Source organism: Salminus brasiliensis, chromosome 1, assembly GCF_030463535.1.
Source record: "Salminus brasiliensis chromosome 1, fSalBra1.hap2, whole genome shotgun sequence".
NCBI classification, from domain to species: Eukaryota; Metazoa; Chordata; class Actinopteri; order Characiformes; family Bryconidae; genus Salminus; species Salminus brasiliensis.
This window is the reverse complement of record NC_132878.1, coordinates 558,398-584,224: the sequence shown is the minus strand read 5'-3', so window position 1 is coordinate 584,224 and position 25,827 is coordinate 558,398. Positions and strand designations below refer to the sequence as shown.

Below are 25,827 nucleotides of genomic sequence, written 5' to 3'. Positions count from 1 at the left end.
TAAAATTACCTCTGTAATGTATCTAGTGCTACATACTAGCTTAATTAAATTGTGCAGTACCTGGTAATTTCAGTAGGGGTTTAGTAAAATAATAGCACTACAATACTGAGATATCTAGCTAGCTAATTTAGTAGCAGGCTATATTGCTGATGTAATTTCAGTAGCAGTTTATTAAAAAAGTACATGACTGAAGTAATTTCAGTAGTAGGTCAATTAAATAGCACATTACACAATAGTAATTTCAGTTGCAGTTTTGTAAATGAGCACGTTAGGGTGATTTGGTGTTGAGCTGGTATAGTGGAGTAGTGCGCTGTAGCTGCGGGAGGTTGTTGAGGTGGTGCGGTGGGTGAGGTAATTTCAGTGTCGAGTGTAAGATGGTGTGTGGTGGTAAATCCTGACCTCCTCTTTTCTCTCCTCCTTCTCCTCCCCTCTGCCTCTCTCAGCTCTGTGGAGCCGCTGTGCTCCAGCCCGCTGCAGATGGAGCCCAGAGAGCCCTCAGAAAGCCAGGAGTTTGCTGAGCTGTGGCTGCAGAACCTCATGTGAGCTGGAACACACACCTGTTACTCAGACCCAGATTAGTCCTGAACCTGCACTAGACCAGTCACGACTGTGCGGTTTTAGCTGATGATTAAGCCCAAAGCACAATTACAGTTACCTTTTCATTTGTCTTTACTTAACCTTTTTCCTTTAGGGGTGTAACAACACACTCATCCTGCAACTAAACTTACATTACGTAAAATAAAATAAATGTTGTGTTGTTGTAAACGGGTTAATGATTCAGTATTCTGTTGATAATGTAAACAGAATTCAGAGGAAGATAACTGCAGACTGAGCCCGTATTGTATAGTGTACTAATTATTTAATTGGCTTACTTGGTAGCTTAGTAGCCCATGTTGTTTACTGCACCCATACTAACAGACGGTGTGTAGTGTTACACTTCACCACTTCTCTCTCGAGATTGAAGCTTGATTGAGAACCTGGTTCTGTTCAGTTGTTTTGATGAGGGCATTTCTTAGTCATCATACCTACTCACACGTCACTGGTAGGTTATCAGTCTAAGGTAATCTGTGATCTGTTATTATTTTTTGTTGTTGGGGTCTGACTGAGTCTGAGTGTGACTGTGTGATTGGTTATTAATGTGCAGGGGTTGTAATTAGAAGTAATAATAGAAGCAGAATTGAAGCATGGAGAAACTCACTATTCCACACCGGACGTGACGCAGGCGTCTCGAGGGGAAAGCAGTTTCAGTGTTTCCTGTGATGAGTATACAACCTGCACTTGGCTTTATTTACTGGGTATTACCTAAATAAACTGTATACTAAATTTGAGCATAATTTAAAACAAATTGCCTTGTTACAATCTGGTTCATAGCTAGCATGTGGAATATAACTAAATAATTAGGAATATTTTTGTTTATTGGTCTAGATTCTATGTTAAGCAAGAATACTGCAGTGTAATATAGCAAATACTGCATTTATCCGTTAGGTGGTTGGGTATGGTTATAATCTGTTCTCAAGCATTTTATCGTAGTTTCTGCTGCAGACCACGAATTAGTCAAAGGCATCTGTCACAGACCTGTCACATCTGTTTTTTTCCCTCCCCCAAGTTTGGGGGCCGATTGGTCAGAGCGTATAATGTGCACTGATTTTATTATAATTAATATTTAATGTAGATCAATTTTAACTCCTGCTCTTTGTACACAGCATTATCACTCTTTTGTTCACTCTTTTTTTTGGCCCTGGAGCAGTGGTAGATGTTCACACCAGCACCCGAGCGCTGTGTCACACAAGTTTTAATTTTTTTTAAGGGGTCAGTGGTGCTCAGTGGTTAGAGCTCCGGGCTATTGATGACAGAGCTGTGGGTTTGATACCCGGGCTCGGCAAGCCTTGGCTGCCCACTGCCGTGTGTGTGTGTGTGTGTGTGTGTGTGTGTGTGTGTGCGTGCGCGTGTGTGCGCCCCCTTTTTTAAATTTTTTATTTATTATTATTTTTTTATTATTTAATTATTTAATTATTAAAACAACTTTGTACTTTGAACTTTACACTCATTTCTAATTCCTGTAATTCTTAGTGTATCTTTGTTTTTGATTGTTTTGAACATTATTTTCTTAGTTTTAATCCTTACTGGACCATTACCAGAACATTTCAGAACATTCAACTGTGTGACAAATAAGATTGGATTCTCTCTCTCTCTCTCTCTCTCTCTCTCTCTCTCTGTCTCTCTCTCTCTCTCTCTCTCTCTCTCTCTCTCTCAGGGTGCAGCCACCTGATGATAGTTCATGGGGAGAGAATGAGGTTAGTGTGGGCCCCCCCCCCCCACTTCTGTTATGTCACGTCTTGGGATCTCCTTACGTTTTCTTATTTTTTTTATTTATTTAGATTTAGATCACACTCTTATTACTTCCTCCTTTTTCAGCACTTCTACATCTCTTCTGTCTTTCTTACTTTTTCTTTTTTTACTTTTGTATTTTTCTTTTTTTCTCTCTCTCTGTCTCTGTCAGTATGATGCTGAATGGTTATGAACGTGTGTGTCTGTCTGTCTGTGTGTGGGTGTAGTATATTCCTGAGGACCTGCAGAGTGTGTTTAATGAGCCTCTGTTTGGTGAAGTTTCGTCTGACCCGGCACAGCCGTCCACGTCCCCGCCGGCTCCCACCATTCCTGTGGCAACGGACTACCCCGGCACTCATGGCTTTACGCTGCGCTTCCATCAGACCGGCACAGCCAAGAGCGTCACCTGCACCGTGAGTACACAAACACACACACACACACACACACACACCTGTGGGGTGTTTCACAAAGCAGGGCTCTAAATTAGGTGCAGCAGGTAAAACTGTACCGTGCAGCTCAAAACAGCTGTCTGTTTACAACACACTCACCGTCCTGAAGCTAAGTAATCTTTGGATAGAGGACCTCTGTAGAAATGAGCGAACTGTGGGTTTAAGCAGTGCAGCAGACCTCCTAACTATCAAAAGTGTCAGCGTTTCCTAATGTTTATTCTCATCGTCCACAGCTAATTTTATCCAACCATGTCTTCTGCATATAAAAGCTTTTCACACAGCAAGCAGCATTCCCTTTCAGGGAGTAGTGGGCGGACAGGGGGTGCAGCTGGTGAGTGAATCGCCCACCCACCCGCTAAGATCAACATTTATGTGGTCGCATCACAAGGATTACGCTGCTATCCGTCATTAAAATGACAGTTTTTAACTAAGGGGGGTTAATTAAATGTGCTGTAACTTACTATTTCACCTTTAATCCAAGAATTTAGTTCTATCTTGTATGAATACCACCTTACGACTCGAACGTCCAGCTTTGTAAAATACACTGGCAACAACGTTTATGCATTTATTTATTTTATAAAAAATTAATATTAACTGTATTGTAATTTAATCATTATGAAAGAATTTGTTAATAGTTTTGTAAGTGTTACACATTAATAAATGAATGTCAGTAAATTTAAATGACTAATATTAAATTATATATTAAATATAATATTAAATTATATTAAATATATGACTTATACTTATTACCGTCTAAACCTCATACACATCTGGTCAGTGATTAATGTTTTGAAAAGCATATTATATTATAAATTATATAATATTATAAATTATAAATTATATGCCACTCAATAATGAATGTCAGTGTAAAGAAAATGTTTGCTTATTTGTGTAAAATGTATACATATAAAATTAGAAAGAGGATGATTTTGTTAAGATTATTTTTATTATTAAAAGTTGTATGAGTTTGTGAATGTTTCAAATAGCTAATCATTATTTAATCAGGTCAGTAAAAAAACTTAAATGAAAAATATTCAAATTGTGACATTTAATAATGCATATGTAATTAAGTAATTATTGATTAACATTTATAAACACATTATTAGATAATAATTGAGTCTGAGTCTGTTCTAAAGTGTGACCAGTTGAGTTTTTTCTGTTGCAGCAAAGACTTGAATTGTACAGTTTTTACAAATTAATGACTTTTATTTTGGGGAAATAAGTGCATACTCTTTTAATACTTAGAATTAATATAATAGTTATAATGACAGTTAATTGATTATATTGAATTGATTATATTAAATGGAAATAAATAAGATACATTTGATGCTGTATAGTTTAGTAATAAAATCCAGGTTGATGCAGTTTTATATATCTAATATGCAACACACACACACACACACACACACACACACACACCTCTCTTTGTTCTCCTGGGTGCTGCTGAACTTCATTCATTCTCCAGAGCTCCTGGGTTCTCTAGCGTAGAGTCATTCTGAGATTGAGCTGAGTCGAGCCAATCGGTCCGGTTCTGTCTTGCTCCGCTGGAGTTGTAGCCATGTTGAATTTTGGTTGTTCTGGTTTAACTTTACTTTGGCTGAAGGCATGAACGGACATGTTCTAGCTATCAGAGAATTCTCCGGCAGTGACTGGGTTAATGAGGCGCCGCCCCCAGTGTTCAGACGCTGGTTAGGTTTCAGTGACTGGTCTGAGAAGTGCAGCAATGTTTATTTACCATGTCCTGTTGTTCAGCGGCTCTGAAACTCCCAGAATCACTCTTAACGCCAAGCTTTAGTAAATTCCCTAAAATTTTCCTTCTGAGCACAGATCCAACTGATCTAACTGGTGGTCTTTTGGTCACATGAGTCAATAGAAAATTTAGATTTGACTGTTAATAGTAAGTTGATAGTAAGAGTTTATCCAGTGTATAACCTTGTATTTGTTTATACATAAATATATAAACCTTTTCTTAATGATCTGTAAAATAACTAGATACATAGATATTTGCTGTCACACAGTGTGAGTATCCAGTTTTCACAAAGAATAGAAATCATAGAAAATCACTATTTTAAAATATTATGATGATTTTTTTATAATAATATAATGATTAATTTTACCTACTAAATCTATTTTGGTCACTTGCAGAAAGAGTGCAGTGTGTGTGAGAGGTGGTGGAGTGTGTATTGGGTAAGAAATAAGGAATTCTTGGTTTGGTGTATATGAAGGTTTATTAATCCACGAACAGCTCCTACTGTGTTTACACTAATAATCACTGCAGGCTGTGTTTGACTGGATTACAGCACATTCACACTGGTTTTACCACAGATGCAGCACTGCAGTGTGTAGGAACTGTAGACATTAGTTAATGTATTAAACAGTTAATGTACTTATTATTTTAACTGTGTAATAAATAAAAATAGTGTGAGTTGGGTGATATTCACAGTATGATTTATTTAATAACAAGTGGCAAGTTTAGTGATTCCAGCTCGCCAGACTGAGAGATACAGCAGATCACCAGAGATCAATAAACTGCTGACAGATCTCAGATCTCAAATTAAGCGATGTTTTAAAGGTTCTTTGACTGGAAACTACAGTGGAACCCTTTTCGGTTTATCTGGAACCTCTCACTGAAGCTTTTTCCATCAATCCAAATAACCACAGAAAATAGCCGTTTGTGCATTCAGGTGGCTGTCATGGGTTTATATAGAACTAGGCCCTTTCCTGAAGAACCGCTTAATTAATCAATAAGTGGTTTATTGTCTTTATTGGAGATTGGGGGTGTTTGGAGGTTTGTAGTCCTGCATTGTGTGTTGGGGTGAATGCAGCTGGCAGCTGTGTGTGCGGCTAAATCCAGCCTGACTGGAGAGACATGTCTGAACATGCCTGCTGAGGTGTGTGTGTGTGTGTGTGTGTGTGTGTGTGTGTGTGTGTGTGTGTGTGTGTGTGTGTGTGTGTGTATAAACTTCAGCATCCTGAAACTTCCTGACATTAGAGCAGAGACAGAGGAATTAAACTCCAGAAGGCAGTTGGGTTGTGTGTGTGTGTGTGTGTGTGTGTGTAAACTCAGGCGGAGGTGAGGAGTGTGTGTGAGTGTATGGGGATCAGGAGACTGTATTTGATCAGGAGGGTAAGAGATAAAAAATAGATTAAGGCTGAATTCCTGTGATCTGTGTGTGTGAGGTTTAACTGTTTGTGTTCTCAACAGAGTTTTTTTTATTATTGTTAATTTAAAGTATTTTTATGTCTTATTTTAATTTAGATTTTTTAATGTTTAAATGTATGCCATTTACATTTTGTGGTGTGTGTCTATATATATATATATATATATATATATATATATATATATATATATATATGTGTGTGTGTGTGTGTGTGTGTGTGTGTGTATATATATATATATATATTTTTTTTTCCATTCATTCATTCATTCTCAGGTCCTAATTCTGTCTGTCGAATGTTGTATAAATAAATGTACATTAATAATGTATGTCTTTCTTTGCATTGTTAAATCCAGTATTTTCTCTGAGGGTCTCTGAGGTATTGATTTCACTGAGGGTTTTCCGGGAATGGTGCCTCTGACGTCTGACTCCTTTTTTTTTATACTCCTATGCTCAAGTCAGTACTTTATTCTCATGCTAATATAATACAAGTGTTAATTGATTAATAAAATCATGCTAATCCACCAGGTTGTAACTGCTACGCCGTTTAAGTTAAGGAACGGGACATTTGAGTAAGTCTGCTTCGTTGTGGTGACGCGGTTTAGGCTTGCAGTTAGCGCCATGCTAAGAGGTCTACATAGGCTTCCTGTTAGCTGCATTAGCTGCGTAGCGGTAGTATGAAACCAAGGACGACGCCTTGGTGAGAGATCTTGTCTTGTGTTGGGGTCAGTTAGTGGGGGATTTTTTTAAACGACTCTCACTTTAACTGATCTGATTATTATATTTATCTCAGTGTTTGGTAACACTGCTAATTCAGGGGTTTCTGTCAGCTCCCAGTATAGCCTAATGTGAACTGTTTAACATATTTTTGTATGGTTTATGTACTGTTACATGTAATTAAATATGTAATGACACAGTTACATTCACAGCATTTAGGACTTTCCTTTGTTAATTTTGCTGTTAAAAAACATTAAATTAAAACAAGGCAACAAAGTGCAGTTAACATCTACCAGAAGTGCAAGAACTAAATATAAATATACAACATGTGTCTAAATGTTTGTGGACAGCCCTTCTAGTAAATGCATTTAGCTACTTTAAGCTTGCTTTGCTGACTGTTGGCACCATGCCAGGTTTGGGCTAGAGGTGTTCTCTGGAATGATGGTGGAGCTCCATCCAGTACTTTTGGGATGAGTGGGGGAGTTTGGGATGAGGTGGGGTGGTGATCATAACAGCAATGCTTCTAGAAAGTCTTCTTCTCTGGACAGTAGAGACGGTCACTCCAACAGAAGCAGGAGAAACTCTCTTTAATACCCTTGATTTCAGAAGAAACAGTGAATGAGCAGATGTCCCAATACTTTTGTCCATACAGTGTATCTGTGATAAATATGGTAATTATAACAACAAATACCTTTATACGTATATAGATAGGTTTAAGTAGGTAGAATTATGTACCGATTTGTATAAAAAATACAAAATATTGCTGTTGTAGACACATTACTATTTGTCAAATTCAGAGAATCATAAATTCTCCTCTTGCACTGACCTGATTTAGAATGAGTTTTGATCTGGACTTTCCATACAGTGTGGAGTCAGAAATAATTAGTAAAATACCTAAAATTTAAATAAAATGATAGAAATACTTTTTTTGTTATCGTCAGGCATAACTGTGACTTCTACAGATACAAATGACTTGTAGTAACATTATTTCCCCTCTGTCTCCCTCTGTCTCCCTCTCTGCAGTATTCTCCTGAGCTGAATAAACTGTACTGTCAGTTGGCGAAGACGTGTTCGGTACAGATGGAGGTTAACTCTCCCCCTCCACTGGGGGCGATGTTGAGGGCCACAGCGGTGTACAAGAAGCCGGAGCACGTGGCAGAGGTTGTGCGCCGCTGCCCACACCACGAGAGGACCCCCGACAACAATGATGGTACATGCACTGTCTAACACTGTAACCTCAGAACACTACCAGAGAAACACTATTATCTAGATGATCCAGTGATCCAGTGAACTGCAGTCTCTGGCATTATCCCCCCAAAAAGCAAACCTCATTTAAACTAAGGTGTTGTTAGTTTGCTGAAGCACCACCCTGTGGCAGAGCAGGGCTGCTGCTTAAGTTACACTAAAGACAGGAATGTGCCATTTCAGGGATCAATCAGGCTGAAATTAAACCCTGTAACGAAGATATGTTCATAGTCCAAGTCATATTTGTGTTTGATCTTGAGGCTTTTGGGGGGGGGGGGCTAGGCTAGGCTTAATTAAAAAGTAATGAGACTGCACAACCCCCTGTATTATACATCTTGTATGTAAATTTTAGAAAATGCTCCCATGACACTAATGCAGTGATCACGACAACTAGGGAAACACCCTGGTTCCCACTTGGTCACAAATGCAGCAGAACCATATAATCAACTTTAGTAGCTAACCAAGTCAGGGCATGGTGTTGGCTAACTAGTTTTAGTTTAAACCCTTTAGAGCTAACATGAACTGTTTTAGCTTTCCCAAACCTGATGGCTTTTCTTTTTTCCTAGGCCTGACCCCTCCTGGTCATCTGCTGCGTGTGGAGGGAAACCCCCATGCACTCTATCAGGAAGACGATAACACACATCGTCACAGTGTGCTGGTGCCCTACGAACACCCACAGGTACGTCACCCAGTACTGTGGCCTGGTTAGCTCTCACTGTTTACTTCGGTGGTCTTAGTTACAGTAGCAGTGTGTGAAACTACCTCCACCATGCTTAGAAGCTGTGCATTATCCTGGATAGTTCTCACTGTGAGCTGTAGATCTGCTTCTAAACTGTGCTCTATTACGCCACCAAGAGGAGATCCCCATGAGCACACACACACACTGTCTTCAGGAGGAGTCTGGAGAAAAATCTGCGATTGGTGTGAAAATTGGTAGATGGTGTTGCTATGGCAACAGGAGAAGATGTCCAAAATCACTTTCTGAAAACAGTTTTACCCTGTGTTCGAATATTGCAGAAATACTGAAAACTAGGTCTTTATTTAGAAACTGAATAAAGGGGAGTTGTTATGGTTGATAAATTGTTTGCTATTATTAATCTCTGTCTGCCTCTCTGTTCCTAGGTTGGGTTGGAATCAACTACCATCCTCTACAACTACATGTGCAACAGCAGTTGCATGGGTGGCATGAATCGCAGACCCATTCTGACCATAATCACTCTTGAAACACAGGAGTAAGTAACACTCTGTCTACTTTTAATTGCATGATTTGTGAACTTAATGCAGCCTCATTACACACACACACACACATACACTATACATGCTGTGAGATTTGTCGCTTCTTTAAAAGAGATCTCAAATAAAACAATCAATAAAGTTTGTCACCTATAAACTAGCAGTGAAAAATAATAACTGTCACATGAATAATAATAATTCAATAAGATAGGATAGACTGTGTAAAATACAAAAAAAAACTTTTTTGAACCACTATATAGAAAAGGAAAAATGTGTTGTGTCTGTAAAATGTGCATCTTAATAAAAATGTAATTAGAAGCCTTTTAGCAGCCTGTTGGCCTGTCGGAAGACCGCGCTAGCCTTCACCCTCCCAACACTGGTAGCATGTGTGATGGAGGAATTCTAAATACTGGAGGCACTAGGACTTGAATGAAGATGGGGGAGAACTGGGGAAATCCCCCTGGCACTCCAAAAACTAACACTATATCATAATGCAGCATCATGACGCACCTTATTTACACAGTTATATGTGAGAGGGGCGCTATACCTTGTAATATTGGCACACTAGTTTAGCACACCAGTGCTGTATCCACAGTGTAGCACATCCTCGAATATCATCAGGCATATTGTGATTCTTCTACAGTTCTGATATTTTTTAGATTTTCAGACTCAAAAACGAATGTTTCCCCACTTCTTTGAAGAACAGCAGCTCTGATCTGTAATGGTGTCGTATTGTCTGGTTCTTTCAAACCGGCTGTGGAACTGTGTGTAAGGGGAGAAATGTGTCCTGAGTGCTGTTAGTAGGAGATATGGGCACTTGTAGATACCGCTCAGCCAATCAGATTGCGAGACTAAATTCTATACAATATTGCACATGTAGTCTTCTGTGATGTTTACATTTACATCTTCTCCAGAGCGTCTTACAAAAGTGTCACTGTTCATTCAAAAATATCCCCCACCTGATACACAACACTCAACATGCACTGTGCTTGATGTTGATAAAGGCGAGGGGTGTGGATGTCATTTTCTCTATTGTTCTATATTAATGAGACCCTCTCCCTCTGTGCTGCAGTGGTCAGCTGTTGGGTCGGCGTTCGTTTGAGGTGCGGGTGTGTGCCTGTCCGGGGCGGGACAGGAAGACGGAGGAGAGTAACTTCAGGAAACAGCAGGAGGCCAAAAACACCAGCAAAACGCACGCCACCAACAAACGCTGTAAGAGTGCTTCTGTTTCTGTTTACCTGCATCTCTTCTGATGATACAGGAGTTTCTACAAGCCAAAACGCTCTCTGCCCAGATACGTGGTTCTAACCCTTTAAAGTCTGAACCATCAAATAATCGCCTGACAATTCTTATTCTTTAAAAGTGGAGTGTTGGTTTGTCCTTCTGGCAATTAAAAAAACACAGATGTCTTTTATTGAGTATCATATTTGATAGATCAGATATTTTAAGCAGTTCAGTAAGTAAAATAATATAGCTAAGTGTTTAAACTCCGAGTAACATTTTACTCAAGTAATTTCAAGCTTAGAAATCGATGTGCAAATATATTTCTGGTGCACAGATAATCCGCCAGGGAGCAGGAAACGCGTATCTGAATGTATTTTAATTTTTTATGTAATTATTTTTTATTATTTTTTTATTTAATTAATGAAGCTATTTATTAAAAATCATGCTGATGTTGCAGAGGTCTCAGAAACTCAACTTTAAATGGTTAAATAATATGATTGTGTATATAAACAGTCCTGTATATTGTTTTATTTGGTGGCTTTATACATAGAAACAAAGCATTAATTAAAAACAAGAGAGTATTATATTTACCCTAAATCTAGCCTAAATCTGAACCCCACAGGCCTGAAGGACACAACCTCCCGTCCTGAAGGCAGCAAAAAGGCGAAAACCAGCTGCAGCAGCGACGAGGAGATATACACACTGCAGGTAAATATATATACACACACACACACACACACATGCGCATACATTTCCTGACATTTCGTTTCTAAATGTTCCGGTGTATGCAGTTTAAAGTGCAGCTCTGTTACAGTTAAATATTCTGTGCATCAGACCATTTTCAGTTCCACCAGAGGGGGCGACATAGCCTTATTCACACAGACAGAACATTCAGCTACAATCACTAATAATAAAAATCTAAATGCAGCCTGTATCTAAACCTCTTCACTCTGTGAGCTTCTCTGAATTTAACTCTGTCTCTCTCTCTCTCTTTCTCTCTCTTTCTCTCTCTAGGTCCGGGGTAGGGAGCGTTATGAGTTTCTGAAGAAGATAAATGACAGTCTGGAGCTCAGTGATGTAGTGCCCCCTGCTGAGGCGGAGAAGTATCGCCAGAAACAGTGAGTCTGAGCACACACACACACCCACACACACACACACATTTCAATAATATGATATAATGGTAATACTGAATACTTAATAGTAAAACTTAAGTACCTGATAGTATATACTAAATAATTTATATTGAATGCTAATTAATTAATACTAGACATCGAATAACCCAGAGTAGATACTAAATAATAATCCAAAACAGTTATGATTGTATAGGAACTCAGATTCATACATTTTGTTTAGTCCTTTAAATACAATTCAGAGTCAGAGGTAAATATTTTAATGAACTTAACACTGATATTTTAGTGTAAACCCCATAGACAGTAAATAAACTTGTTTATTCCCTCATCAATTGATCTTTCAGTATTTTAGTATATGGACAAAAATACTGAATCAGTGGGGCCCCGAGTGGTCCAGTGGAATCAGGCCCTGTAACTATGAGCAGAGGATCGCTGGTTCGAATGCTGCTAGCCATCGTCAGCGGAGAAGTTTCTCTCTCCATGGTGGGTGGAGACTTTCTCCCCACATCACATCACATCACATGCAGTGCAGTGCTGACCAGGTTTCCTCCGAGAACACAGCACTTTTCTCCAAGTGAGCTGGTTACACGTTGTGTGCCGGCCTTCACCCTCCCAGTGTTGGGAGCATTGCATGTGAAAAAAAAAGCTTTATATGGTGATGCTCAGTTTTTGCTGAGTGATGCTGAGATGCTCACTGTTTGATTTTCTCTGTTTCAGCTTCTCCAAAAGCTCGAAGAAAGAGAGGGAGGGAGCTGCTCCTGAGCCGAAACGAGGGAAGAAACTGCTGGTAAAGGAGGAGAAGAGCAATTCAGACTAAAATGAGAGAGAGAGAGAGAGAGAGAGACACTCATTTCATTTTTATTTTCTTTTTCTCCAAAAACATTTTTTACTTTTATAAGTAAGGGGAGGAAGGGGAAACTTTTTTCTTGTTTTTTTTTTTTTTTATATAAAAACCCTGAGTTCGTTTTCTGATTACTGGTATCCTGCACCGAGCTGCAGGTCAGACCTTGACCTGAATGACCATTCTCTCTGATTGTGTGTTTCTGCAGGGTGCTGGGCAGATACACTGGTCAGGCTGTAATTGTTCAGTATGTGAATACACTCCGTTAGTACAGACCGGTTAGTGCTGGTCAGTCGTCTTCTGTACTGTCCAATTACCTTAAAGGACTAGTCCACTTCTTTATCATTCTGATCTGTATCTGCTGTGTGTGTGGTGGATTACCCCAATACCATCATTTCAACACTTGCGGCCCGGAACACAAAATCCTTTGGCATTAAATACTCTTCTTATAGCAGTCAGTGGGCGGATTTACGAATTCTGTGAGTAATTATTTAACATGTGATTATGTAGCGTAAAACTACAGCCATTATAAAAGCAGCTCCACTTAAGTTCTATATAGCACCAAATAGGGTTCCACTGTTGACTCAAAGAACCCTGGCTCAGTGTACTTAGAAGAAGAACGGTTCTGGAACAGTTACGGTTCTTTTGTACACGTAAGACGTAGGGCTGCTCAGTATGTCATTTCAGCACCATCTCAATGTGCACATGCGCAGTAGTCACATTGCAGGATGTGTAGTCCTACAAATTAAATCATGCAGGTCCTGCTTCAACCTGCTTGATGAAACAGGACGATTTGCACTGTTCTCGTTTTCCATTAAAAAGCTCTACCAGAGACAGATTATATCTGCCCAATATCAGATACTTCACTCCAAGGGCATTATTAATATCCTAATATTCAGCTAACTGGGTTCTTTGCCTGCAGGTCTCCTAAACAGAACGTGTTGATATAAATATTAGTCTGTGTGGCGTACGTGTTCGGGGAACGTGTTGAAATGATAGTCTGTGGTATTCGGCCGTACTCTCTAGATACAGCAGATAGAAATCCGAATGATACACGCTGGACTGCTCCTTTAAATAATCCCTGTACACACTTTGTAGCCGTAAGTCTTTTAGGACCTGTTTTAATGAACTTTCCGACCTCACACTGCCAATAAACATGATAAGCTAAAATGAATTATTAATTAATTCTGATATCAGAATAAAGAGTGTTTTGTGATAGATAAATAAATCTTGTGTGAGGTTAGTTAATAAATAGCTGACCACGTTCACTTCCAGACTGCCTTGCTTCAATCAATCAACCTGCTTAATAGAGCACACTGGATGGGTGTAATGGGTTAGTCACGGTTTCCAGTAGTGAAGTACTTCTGTACTCAAGTGACCTTGGAAATACTCTTGGTAGATTATCATCAGAGTAAACATATCTATATTCCTACAGCCTTAAAAAGGGTTCTTTAGAAAAGACCACGGTTCTATATAGACAAATCAAAGAACCCCTTTAAATGTTAAAAGGTCCTTTTTCCTTGCTCAGATTGGTGGAGAACCTTTTTGTATAAAAATGTTTCAGGATGGAGAACCATTTTCAGAACTTCATAGAATCATTTTTGATTGTTCTTTAAGATTTCTTAAGTTTTTTTTTGTATAACTTGAAATGTTTACGGTGCAGGAACATGCTGGTTCTCAGGAAACCACTTTGATTACAAATGTCCTACTTTATATATTTTTTAAACCTTTGTTTTTCATTTATACACATTTATCCAAAACTGTAGATTACTGACTGTAGTTTCTTTCCTTTTCAAAAAAATAATTAAAATATTTCTTTAGAAAAATGTTTTTTGAATTTATTTACAGTAACAAGCCAAAGAAGCCTTTGAGGAATGTTTAGTGTTTTTGTATAAATATGATCCAAGGGAAGGTTAATTTCACTGACAAAAAGAGTCTTAAACTGTGGGACTAAATAAGTAGATGTTTTTTTTTTAAACATTTTAAGTTATCCAAAACAAGATTCCCAGAAGAAGTGTCTTTAATTTCCAAAGTGATTTAACGTTTAAAGTTTATCAGTGAAAGTCAATGTAAAAATATTTTATTTTAAGTTTGGAGAATTTCTATTGGTCTGTTCATCCTGTGTTCTCAAAGCGTTCTTCAAGGTGATGGTTCAGAATAGTACCTTAACTCACCCATTTGGATGCTTAAATGGTTTGTCAGATTGGTTAAAAAACTTTTAATAAAAAAATAGTTTAATATAACAGAACCGTCTTTGCTTAGATTAGGTTAATCAGGTAATACTAACACTTTTTCATGATGCTAGAAATACTTGCTGGTTCTCAGGGAGAAATGTGTGCTACTGCTGGTGCTTGTCCTTCTAGTGTTCTTTTTAAAAACACATCTCTAAACATAGACTGTAGGATTTATTATTAAATTCATTATTATTTTTAATTCTTATGAGCTACATTTTCAATAATCTTAAGAATATCCACCGATGTTCTTTGATACATGTGATACATGTTAACTTTACATGTAATCATCACTGTTTCCCAAAAACTAAATCAAACAGGAAAAACATTCTTAACTTTTATTGGAAGTCAGTGTAAAATTATTAAAGTGATTTTGGAGCATTTCTATTGGTCCGTTCATCCTGAAATTCTGATGCAGTATAAAGAACAACTGCCAGATTCACATAATGGAGAAAAGTGAAACCTAACATAGTTTAGATTATTCAGTATTTTCTGGACTTCAGCTGCTGAAGTACGTCCACATTGCTCTAGTTAAGTTTTTGAATACACTAGTATAGTACAACTCCTTCAGTCTTAATAACATGTTCTATAAGGCAGTGGTTCTGTATAGAACCACCAGAACCAGATGGATGCTTAAGTCCTATGTATAAAAATGGTTTAGTACAACACAAAGAACCCTTATCAGTACTGTGCAGATGTACAGTCCTACAGTTAACCAAACTAATCACCTATATTAATAAAGCCTCTTCTTTAAGCTGGATAACTCTGGCCTAGTTAGGACTTCCAACATCTCCCTGTCCTTTAGAGTCAAGTTTATTAAATGTATAACTGTAATGCGTGTCCAGTCAAGTAACAGTAGTTCTGGGCGGAGTCTGGAGAGCACAGGGAGTTCCTATGGCTCAGATGCGTTTTCTGGTGACCACAGCGTCATGAGGGTCCGTCCGTCCAGTGGCGCAAAGAGGGGATACAGTTTCTCTTTGAAGTGTCCAGTGAAGGTATAGATGTGGGAGCGCGTCTCCGTGTTATAGAAGGAGACCTGTCCTTCCTCAACGTCCAGGTAGATGCCAACTCTCCTGGGCACCAGCTCAAGAGGCAGTGCCGTCTCAGGCTTGGTGCAGGCGTAGAACTGGCGCGTGCTCCTCCAGATGACCCAGAATCCCTGGCAGGGGCTCATTGGAAAGCGTCCGTGACGTCTGGACGTTGCTGTGGTCACCCCGAGCCGCCAATATCCATTATTGGCCAACTCGACCTCCCAATAGTGCCGACCAGTGGAGAAACCCTGCCAGCCCAGCACACACGGCCAACCGCTGAACCGCTGCCCGCTGGCCTCCACCTCCGTCTCACTGAGAGCCTCCTGGACTCGCTTACGGTCATCCGACACCTGCAGCCAGGGGTGATTGGTCAGAGGATCCAGAGAGACATCCACTGGGTAAAGAGAAAGAAAGAACCGTACCTTAGTCCATGTTCTAGATAACAGTGAGTGACTATTAGAGATTACTGTACACTTCTATTACTTGTAAATTAGCCTTTTATCTCCAGGGCTAATTGGTGAGGAATAAGCTACTACTGCTTTTTAGATACATTAGCCTGGTAGCTGCAGGGTCTTGGTTGAGGTATATTTGGGATCAGTGTTTTTAATGAGAGGATTATTAAACTATCGCTTTAATAGTGTTTTACCTGCTGCGCTGCAGATCCACGTCCACACTGCAGAAAAACATCAATCACATTCTGATTATATAAACGAAGATTCATTTACACTTCAAACAGAGAGTACTTGGACGAATAGAGTACTATGGTCGCCTTATTGTATTGTGTTTAGTAATGTCTAAGCTTAGAGGTATCTTTTGAACTGAGCGGTTATATAATATAGAACTGAAACACAATGAATAATGTAATATAGGTATTGTCTGTTAGGAAAAAATCTTGTATTTCCATATTGTGAATCTGGCAGTTGTTCTTTATATTATGTCAGAATTGTATGATGACCAATCATAAACAATATTCTCCAAAATGACATGATAATAAAATCTTTTACTTTGAACTTCATAGATGAGATACAATGTTTTGCGACAGCGACAATATATAATATACATACAACACTATAAGACTTGGTAAAAGGGTGGGAAGATTACCTGAATTTGGGATGTACTTCGGAGTTTCTGCCAAAAAGAAACAAGAAAAAATTGAAAAAAAGAGAATTTCAAAAAACAATTAATATTTTAATTATTTAAATGAATTTAGAACTTAGAATTTTAGAATTTTAGAATTTAGAAACAGAATTTAAAGAGCTCACCTGTTTTCCAGGTACGCTGCTTACACAGCAGCCACACCTGAGGAACCAAATCCTGCACAACGCACAAACACACACAAATACACACTCACAAAAAGTTAGAATTCTGCACTGAAAGTCAGACAGTTCATTTCCCTTCTCAAATGCAGCTCCTGACACACCTGTAGCAACTGTTCAGTGTTCTTAACGGTCTACTACAGGTGTGTCAGGAGCTCTGAGGGTGTGTCAGGAGCTCTGAGGGTGTATCAGGAGCTCTAAGGGTGTATCAGGAGCTCTGAGGGTGTGTCAGGAGCTCTGCGGGTGTGTCAGCAGCTCTGCGGGTGTGTCAGCAGCTCTGAGGGTGTATCAGGAGCTCTGAGGGTGTATCAGGAGCTCTAAGGGTGTATCAGGAGCTCTGCGGGTGTATCAGCAGCTCTGAGGGTGTGTCAGCAGCTCTAAGGGTGTGTCAGGAGCTCTGCGGGTGTGTCAGGAGCTCTGAGGGTGTGTCAGCAGCTCTGCGGGTGTATCAGGAGCTCTGCGGGTGTATCAGCAGCTCTGCGGGTGTGTCAGGAGCTCTGAGGGTGTGTCAGCAGCTCTGCGGGTGTATCAGGAGCTCTGAGGGTGTGTCAGGAGCTCTGCGGGTGTGTCAGGAGCTCTGAGGGTGTGTCAGGAGCTCTGCGGGTGTGTCAGGAGCTCTGCGGGTGTGTCAGGAGCTCTGAGGGTGTGTCAGGAGCTCTGAGGGTGTATCAGGAGCTCTGAGGGTGTATCAGGAGCTCTGCGGGTGTATCAGCAGCTCTGAGGGTGTGTCAGCAGCTCTAAGGGTGTGTCAGGAGCTCTGCGGGTGTGTCAGGAGCTCTGAGGGTGTGTCAGCAGCTCTGCGGGTGTATCAGGAGCTCTGCGGGTGTATCAGCAGCTCTGCGGGTGTGTCAGGAGCTCTGAGGGTGTGTCAGCAGCTCTGCGGGTGTATCAGGAGCTCTGAGGGTGTGTCAGGAGCTCTGCGGGTGTGTCAGGAGCTCTGAGGGTGTGTCAGGAGCTCTGCGGGTGTGTCAGGAGCTCTGCGGGTGTGTCAGGAGCTCTGAGGGTGTGTCAGGAGCTCTGAGGGTGTATCAGGAGCTCTGAGGGTGTATCAGGAGCTCTGCGGGTGTATCAGCAGCTCTGAGGGTGTGTCAGCAGCTCTGCGGGTGTATCAGGAGCTCTGCGGGTGTATCAGCAGCTCTGCGGGTGTGTCAGGAGCTCTGAGGGTGTGTCAGCAGCTCTGCGGGTGTATCAGGAGCTCTGAGGGTGTGTCAGGAGCTCTGCGGGTGTGTCAGGAGCTCTGAGGGTGTGTCAGCAGCTCTGCGGGTGTATCAGGAGCTCTGCGGGTGTATCAGCAGCTCTGCGGGTGTATCAGGAGCTCTGCGGGTGTATCAGCAGCTCTGAGGGTGTATCAGCAGCTCTGCGGTTGTGTCAGGAGCCCTTTTCTGCAACAGATTTACTCTGGGTTGGTCGTGCAGGATGTGAGGGTAAGCTATCTTCTGCTCTGCAGTGAGGGGTTATTGGAGAAGAGTTCAGGAGGAGCTTTATGGTCTTTATCTGCAGGCCATTCACCCACAGTTATTTAATCTCAGGGCGGAGCTGATCAGAAACTGTAAAACTGTAAAGGTATAAAACTCACACCATGACAACCACACTTCAGTAGCTTCATGATCAGATTCCATCTAATCAGCCAATCATGTGGCAGCAGCACAGTGTAACATCATGGAGATACAGGTCAGCAGCTTCAGCTATTGTGTGATCTCAGCGATTTTGAGCGGGGTTTGGTTGTTGATGTCAGAAGGGCTGGTTTGAGTATTTCTGCTGATCTCTCTACTCAGTGTAGAACATCCGGTTCTGTGGTAGAACAGCAGATTCAGAGCATGACGGTGCTCCTGAAAGATCTTCAGGAACCGCGTGATGCAGTTATGCCAGCATGACCAGTAATATCTTGTGGAATCCATGCTATGAAGGTTTAAGGCTGTTATGAAAGCAGAGGGAGGAGCTACCCAGAATTAGGGTGGAGTTCTTACTAAAGCTATCAGTGGTTAATCTGACCTGGTCGTGTTTGAGCATAGACCATGTGATGAACTCCAGGAAGGGCAGCAGGGTCACCAGTTTCTTCTTCCTCAGCTCCAACTGCCTCAGAGTCTGGGCCAGTTCCTCTCTCACCACCCCACAGCTCTGCAACACACACACGGAAGCACAGGGGAGGGGTTTCTAATAAAGTGGCCAGTGAGTGGAAGCACAAGGTAGGGGTTTCTAATAAAGTGGCCAGTGAGTGGAAGCACAAGGTAGGGGTTTCTAATAAAGTGGCCAGTGAGTGGAAGCACAAGGTAGGGGTTTCTAATAAAGTGGCCAGTGAGTGGAAGCACAAGGTAGGGGTTTCTAATAAAGTGGCCAGTGAGTGGAAGCACAGGGGAGGGGTTTCTAATAAAGTGGCCAGTGAGTGGAAGCACAGGGTAGGGGTTTCTAATAAAGTGGCCAGTGAGTGGAAGCACAGGGTAGGGGTTTCTAATAAAGTGGCCAATGAGTGGAAGCACAGGGTAGGGGTTTCTAATAAAGTGGCCAGTGAGAAAGCACAAGGTAAGGGTTTCTAATAAAGTGGCCAGTGAGTGGAAGCACAAGGTAGGGGTTTCTAATAAAGTGGCCAGTGAGAAAGCACAAGGTAGGGGTTTCTAATAAAGTGGCCAGTGAGTGGAAGCACAAGGTAGGGGTTTCTTATAAAGTGGCCAGTGAGGGGAAGCACAAGGTAGGGGTTTCTAATAAAGTGGCCAGTGAGTGGAAGCACAAGGTATGGGTTTCTAATAAAGTGGCCAGTGAGAAAGCACAAGGTAGGGGTTTCTAATAAAGTGGCCAGTGAGGGGAAGCACAAGGTAGGGGTTTCTAATAAAGTGGCCAGTGAGGGGAAGCACAAGGTAGGGGTTTCTAATAAAGTGGCCAGTGAGTGAAAGCACAAGGTAGGGGTTTCTGATAAAGTGGCCAGTGAGTGGAAGCACAAGGTAGGGGTTTCTAATAAAGTGGCCAGTGAGTGGAAGCACAAGGTAGGGGTTTCTGATAAAGTGGCCAGTGAGTGGAAGCACAAGGTAGGGGTTTCTAATAAAGTGGCCAGTGAGTGGAAGCACAAGGTAGGGGTTTCTGATAAAGTGGCCAGTGAGTGGAAGCACAAGGTAGGGGTTTCTAATAAAGTGGCCAGTGAGTGGAAGCACAAGGTAGGGGTTTCTAATAAAGTGGCCAGTGAGAAAGCACAAGGTAGGGGTTTCTAATAAAGTGGCCAGTGAGTGAAAGCACAAGGTGGGTGTTTCTAATAAAGTGGCCAGTGAGTGAAAGCACAAGGTGGGTGTTTCTAATAAAGTGGCCAGTGAGAAAGCACAAGGTAGGGGTTTCTAATAAAGTGGCCAGGCCAGTATGCTCGTCGCTGTATTTGTAGTTGACAGAGTAACACACTCTACCTCCGACACCGTCTGTAGTTCTTTTGCCCACTCCATGATTCTCTGCTCTGCCTGCATGGCTGGGTCAGCCTTGTTCTCCTTTGTTTCCCAGAATCCCTCTTTATTCTTAGGTTCTTCACATTCGCTGAACAGCTGGTCAAACACAGAGCAATGCATCATGGGAAAGTTAGTTCCTTAGCTCTATTAACAGGATTGTAACAATGCAGGCTGATTCTCTGCAGATGTTACCTCTAGTATCTACCGTCTGCCATCTGCCTTTCAGTATCCACTGCTAATTTCTTTAATTATACATATTATTAATTCATTATTAATTATTATTATTATCTTTAACATCCAATATCTGCCCCTACGACCTGCGCTTCAATATCTACCCCTAAATATTTGCCCCAGTATCTGCCCATCAATATCTGCCCCTGGATCTGTCCTTCAATGTCTGTCCCTTAATATCTGTCCCCCAAAACTGGCCTTCAGTATCTGTCTATCTACATACAGGTGCTGGTCATAAAATTTTAATATCATAAAAAAGTTGATTTATTTCAGTAATTCCTTTCAAAAAGTGAAACTTGTATATTATATTCATTCATTACACACAGACTGATATATTTCAAGTGTTTATTTCTTTTAATTTTGATGATTATAACTAATGAAAACCCAAATTCAGTATCTCAGAAAATTAGAATATTACTTAGAAATATTGGCCAAATGGAAATTATGAGCATGTACAGCACTCAATGTGCTGTACATGTGCTGTGCTTTGCAGTTCCTGTCCACACTTCTGACAGCAGCCGGAGGTGCAGACACCGAAGCAGACACCGCAGTTCCAGTGACCTCATTTACGCCCCCTGTTCTGATACCAAGGTGATGGTGACTGGAGGACTGTGGAAGTGCCAGTCTGCAGAAGGCAGAGTTCATCTCAGCTTCTGCGTCTGCTCGCTCTCTGAACCTCCTGACTCTGACTGAGACGTGGATCACCCCAGAGAGCTCTGCACCTCCAGCCGCCTTGTCGTCCACCTTTGCCTTTTCCCACTCTCCACGAAGGACTGGCAGGGGCGGCGGCACAGGCTCGCTCCTCTCTCCTCTGTGGCGCTTCACCCCGCCCTCTTTTTCTAATCTTGATGTTTCCTCTTTTGAACACCGTGCTGTTCCTGTCTCTTCTCCCACTAGACTCACATCACTGTTCTCTATCCTCCTCCTGGTCCTTTGGGCAGTTTCGTTGATGAACTGGACGTTCTCTTGAGTGGACTCCCTGTTGACGCCTCACTTATTCTACTTGGCGACTTCCATCAGAGAAGCTCCAGTCTTCATGCCTTCTTCCATTGCTCTCATCCTTTGGTCTCACGTCCAGCCAGTCTGCACCAGCACACAGAGCAGGGAACACTCTGGACCTGATCTTCAGCAGACCTGTCCCTGCTCTGGACGTGGCTGTGACTCCTCTGGACTTCTCTGATCACCACTTTCTCTCCTTCTCACTCCCCCTCTCTGCTCCTTCAACCACTACTTCCTCATGTTCTTCCACTCTTCACCTCAGTCTTCGCTCTGTTTCCCCCTCAGCTCTCTCCTCAATTGTCCTGACCACTCTTCCTCCTCCTGAATCTCTCTCCTCTCTCCCACTAGAAACTGCTACAGACTCTCTCCTCTCATCCATCTCCACCTCTGTCCACCTTCTCTGACCTTTCTCACCTAGGTCAGCAAATTCTTCTCCACCTTCCCCGTGGCTGTCTGATGTTCTTCGCAACAACCGTAGAGAGCTAACAATGGCTGAAAGGAGGTGGAGGAAGTCCCAACACGCCTCCGACCTCCACTCCTATCAGTCTCTTCTCTCCAGGTTCAGAACGGAAGCTGCTGCTAAAGCATCTTTCTACAGAGGAAACTGGAAGCATCTGCATCTGACCCACGCTCACTCTTCCCCATCTTCTCCTCTCTCCTCAACCCTCCTACTCCCACCACCTGCTACCCACTACATACCACCCTCTACCCACCACCCTCTACCCAACCCACTACCCACCACCCACTACCCACCACCCGCCACCCGCCACCCACTACCCACTACATACCACCCTCTACCCACCACCCTCTACCCAACCCACTACCCGCCACCCACTACCCACCACCCGCCACCCACTACCCACTACATACCACCCTCTACCCACCACCCTCTACCCAACCCACTACCCACCACCCACTACCCACCACCCGCCACCCACCACCCACTACCCGCCACCCACTAGACACCACCCACTACCCAACTACAGGCCCATGTCTCTTCACTTCTTCCTCTCAAAGATTCTCCCAACGTTCTGTCTACAACAAACTGTCTCTCTTTTTCACTCTGAACAATCTTCAGATTCTCTTAACACTGTTATGCCGACGACACTCAGCTCATGCTCTCTTTCCCACAGTCTGACACACAGGTCTCCACCCTCATCTCAGCATGTCTCACTGATGTCTCTTCTTGGATGGTGGCTCACCACCTCACACTCAACCCCAGCAAGACGGAGCTGCTGTACATCCCGGGAACTGCTGGACCAAAAAACGATCTTGCCATCACCTTTGAGAACTCACTGGTAACTCCTTCTACAGAAGCTGGAAGTCTTGGTGTAGTCATGGATGATCAGTTATCTTTCTCAGGTCATGTTGCAAACGTAACTCGGTCCTGCAGATTCCTCCTGTACAACATCCGGAGAATTCCACCCTTCCTCTCTAGAGAGTCGCCCAGGAACTCGTTCAGTCTCTCGTCACCTCCGGACTTGACCACTGCAGCTCTCTTCTGGTCTCCCTCTGTGCTCCTAAGTTCAGCCATGTTCAGCTCCTCCACTGCTGAGTTCTCTCTTCACTGGCTTCCTGTAGCTGCTGCCCTCGTCAGATTCAGACCCTGACTCTGGTCTACAAAGCCAAGAACGGACCAGCCAGCCCCTCCGTACTTGATGGCAATGGTCAAAAGCCAATCTGCACCAAGAGCCCTTCAAGCTTCAAGTACGGCTCGGCTCGACCCGCCATCCTTCAAAATCCGAGGAAGACAAGCGTCCAGGCTTTTTTCTGTCCTGCACCAAAGTGGTGGAACGAACTTCCCCTGGGTGTCCGAACAGCAGAGTCCAACGCTCACTGTCCTCAAACCCAGACTGAAGACCCTCCTCTTCTGAGAGTACTTGGACGAATAGAGTACCATGGTCACCTTATTGTCTTGTGCCTAGTAATGTCTAAAGATTAGAGGATCTTTGAACTATTAGTCTATTCTAACTAGCTGAGGTTTTTCTTGGGTAAATAGCAAAGCACTTTGTAAGTCGCTCTGGAGAAGAGCTTCTGCCTTAAATGTAATGTAATGTAATGTCAATACTTAGTTGGGGCTCCTTTAGCCTGGATTACTGCAGCAATGAGGTGTGAGCATGAGTCGATCAGTCTGTGGCACTGCTCAGGTGTTATAAGAGCCCTGGTAGCTCTAATAGTGGCCCTCAGCTCTTCTGCATTGTTGGGTCTGGCGTATCACATCTTCCTCTTCACAATAACCCATAGATTTTCTCTGGGGTTAAGGAGTTAGACGGCTGCGTTGACCTTGGACCTCAGAAAACACAGTGGACCAACACCAGCAGATGACATGGCCCCCCAAACCATCCCTGACTGCGGAAACTTTACACTGGACCTCAAGCAACGTAGATTCTGTGCAACTCCTCTCTTTCTCCAGACCCTGGGACCTTGATTTTCAAAGGAAATGCAACATTTACTTTCATCAGAGAACAGAACTTTGGACCACTCAGCAGCAGTCCAGTCCTTTTTGTCTTTAGCTTAGGAGAGACGCTTCTGATGCTGTCTCTTGTTCAAGAGTGGCTTGACACGAGGAATGCGACAGCTGAAACCCATATCTTACGTACGTCTGTGGGTGGTGGTTCTTGAAGCCCTGACTCCAGCTGCAGTCCACTCTTTTTGGATCACTCCCACATTTTTGAATGGGTTTTGTTTCAGAGTCCTCTCCAGGGTGTGCTTATCCCTATTGCATGTACACTTTTTTCTACCACATCTTTTCCTTCCTTTCACCTCTCCATTAATGTGCTTGGACACAGAGCTCTGTGAACAACCAGCCTCTTTAGCAATGACCTTTTGTGTCTTGCCCTCCTTGTGCAAGGTGTCAATGGTTGTATTTTGGACAACTGTGAAGTCCTCCCCATGATTGTGTAGCCAACAGAACTAGACTGAGAGACCATTTAAAGGCCTTTGAGTTAATTAGCTGATTAGCGTGTGGCACCAGGTGTCTTCAATATTGAACCTTTTCACAATATTCTAATTTTCTGAGATACTGAATTTGAGGATTTCATTAGTTGTCAGTTATAACCATCAAAATTAAAATAAATACATACATATATCAGTCAAGTTTCACTTTTTAAATTGAATTATTGAATTATTGAACTTGATATTCTAATTTTATGACCAGCACCTGTATGTTCCCTGGATCTGCCCATCAATATCTGCCCTTACGACCTGCGCTTCAATATCTACCCCTAAATATTTGCCCCAGTATCTGCCCATCAATATCTGTCCACAGAATCTGCCCTTCCCATCAGCTCGAAGCCCCCCAGAACTCCAGCCCAAATTTCTCGAGTTCTCCTCCTTGCCTCAGCTAGTGTGGTCTGCATTCGCAAACTGTCCCTTAATATCTGTCCCCAGAAACTGCCCTTCAATATCTGTCCCTTAATATCTGTCCCGAGGATCTACCCTTCAGTATCTTATGTCTTCCCAGTATCTGCACATCAATCTCTGACACCAGTCTCTACCCCATAAATCTGCCTCTTGATATCTGCCCCTCAACATCTGCTCATTACATCCCCTTATCATAATTAACAACAAAAACAATAATAAAAAATAATAATAATAGTAGGAACTTACAGTGTTAACATTTTTGAGTTCGTCAGCCCACTGGAGGATGAGTTTCCGGCACTGGTCAAGGCTTTGGGGTTCAGCAGCACTCTTAGCATTGGAGTTACAGACAGGGACAGCGCCACCCCCAGGCTAAAACACACACACCAGCATGTTTTATAATAAAGCTTCTCCACCGTATATTTACATTTCTGGAGATGGCTTTGTTCTGACAGTAATGACCTACAGCTGCTAACAGCCTCTCGTACACAGGGCCGGTCAGTGCTGTCCGACACACACTGGTTTAATTCAGGTTTAATAAAGTTTAAAGTACGGGCGGATTCTAAAACAGCTGACTCTGCTGCCACTTTATGAGCCCAATAAACCATGATCACCATAATCTCAGTGACCCAGCCATAACCAGGGCTCTCAGGGTGTGTAGAACTGATAAAGTCTTATCAATCAGACAGAGATCTCAGGTGAATTCTGGAGTGAAGGTTATGATTCTATAACTGAGATATTAATATTAATTCACATTATACATCACAAATAGCGTAGAGTCATATCAGCATCACACTAACAGTACAGACACTCTACTGACCACTAATGACCCACTTCATACCTTTCATGCCATTTGTGTCTACTGACTCAATACTCATCACTACTGACCTATTATTTACCATGCATACCCTC

At 42.2% G+C, this 25,827-nt stretch overlaps 2 protein-coding genes across 6 annotated transcripts in view; one reads left to right on the top strand and one right to left on the bottom strand.

The window, feature by feature from the left end:
- The window catches only part of tp53 (tumor protein p53), a 32,294-nt gene extending 18,143 nt beyond the window's left edge, over positions 1-14,151 (top strand). For 3 of the 5 annotated variants that reach the window (XM_072688104.1, XM_072688020.1, XM_072687932.1), the window contains exons 2-11: positions 444-539; positions 2,255-2,294; positions 2,556-2,741; positions 7,676-7,862; positions 8,464-8,576; positions 9,020-9,129; positions 10,203-10,342; positions 10,977-11,062; positions 11,369-11,472; positions 12,202-14,151. In XM_072688104.1, coding sequence (XP_072544205.1) covers positions 478-539; positions 2,255-2,294; positions 2,556-2,741; positions 7,676-7,862; positions 8,464-8,576; positions 9,020-9,129; positions 10,203-10,342; positions 10,977-11,062; positions 11,369-11,472; positions 12,202-12,301 — 1,128 coding nt within the window. In that variant the 5' untranslated portion in view covers positions 444-477 and the 3' untranslated portion in view covers positions 12,302-14,151. Of the gene's footprint in view, positions 1-443; positions 540-2,254; positions 2,295-2,555; positions 2,742-6,314; positions 6,393-6,425; positions 7,324-7,675; positions 7,863-8,463; positions 8,577-9,019; positions 9,130-10,202; positions 10,343-10,976; positions 11,063-11,368; positions 11,473-12,201 lie in introns of those variants that run through there. The other 2 variants (XM_072688263.1, XM_072688186.1) reach the window with 2 other exon arrangements.
- Positions 14,152-15,448: 1,297 nt separating this feature from the next.
- Positions 15,449-25,827, bottom strand: part of LOC140575699 (zinc-binding protein A33) — a 16,744-nt gene continuing 6,365 nt past the window's right edge. The window contains exons 4-10 of the mRNA XM_072695953.1: positions 25,165-25,287; positions 20,290-20,421; positions 18,896-19,021; positions 16,850-16,901; positions 16,689-16,715; positions 16,234-16,260; positions 15,449-15,981 (exon numbers count right to left, since the gene is read on the bottom strand). Of these exons, the coding sequence (XP_072552054.1) occupies positions 15,449-15,981; positions 16,234-16,260; positions 16,689-16,715; positions 16,850-16,901; positions 18,896-19,021; positions 20,290-20,421; positions 25,165-25,287 (1,020 nt within the window). The remainder of the gene's footprint in view (positions 15,982-16,233; positions 16,261-16,688; positions 16,716-16,849; positions 16,902-18,895; positions 19,022-20,289; positions 20,422-25,164; positions 25,288-25,827) is intronic.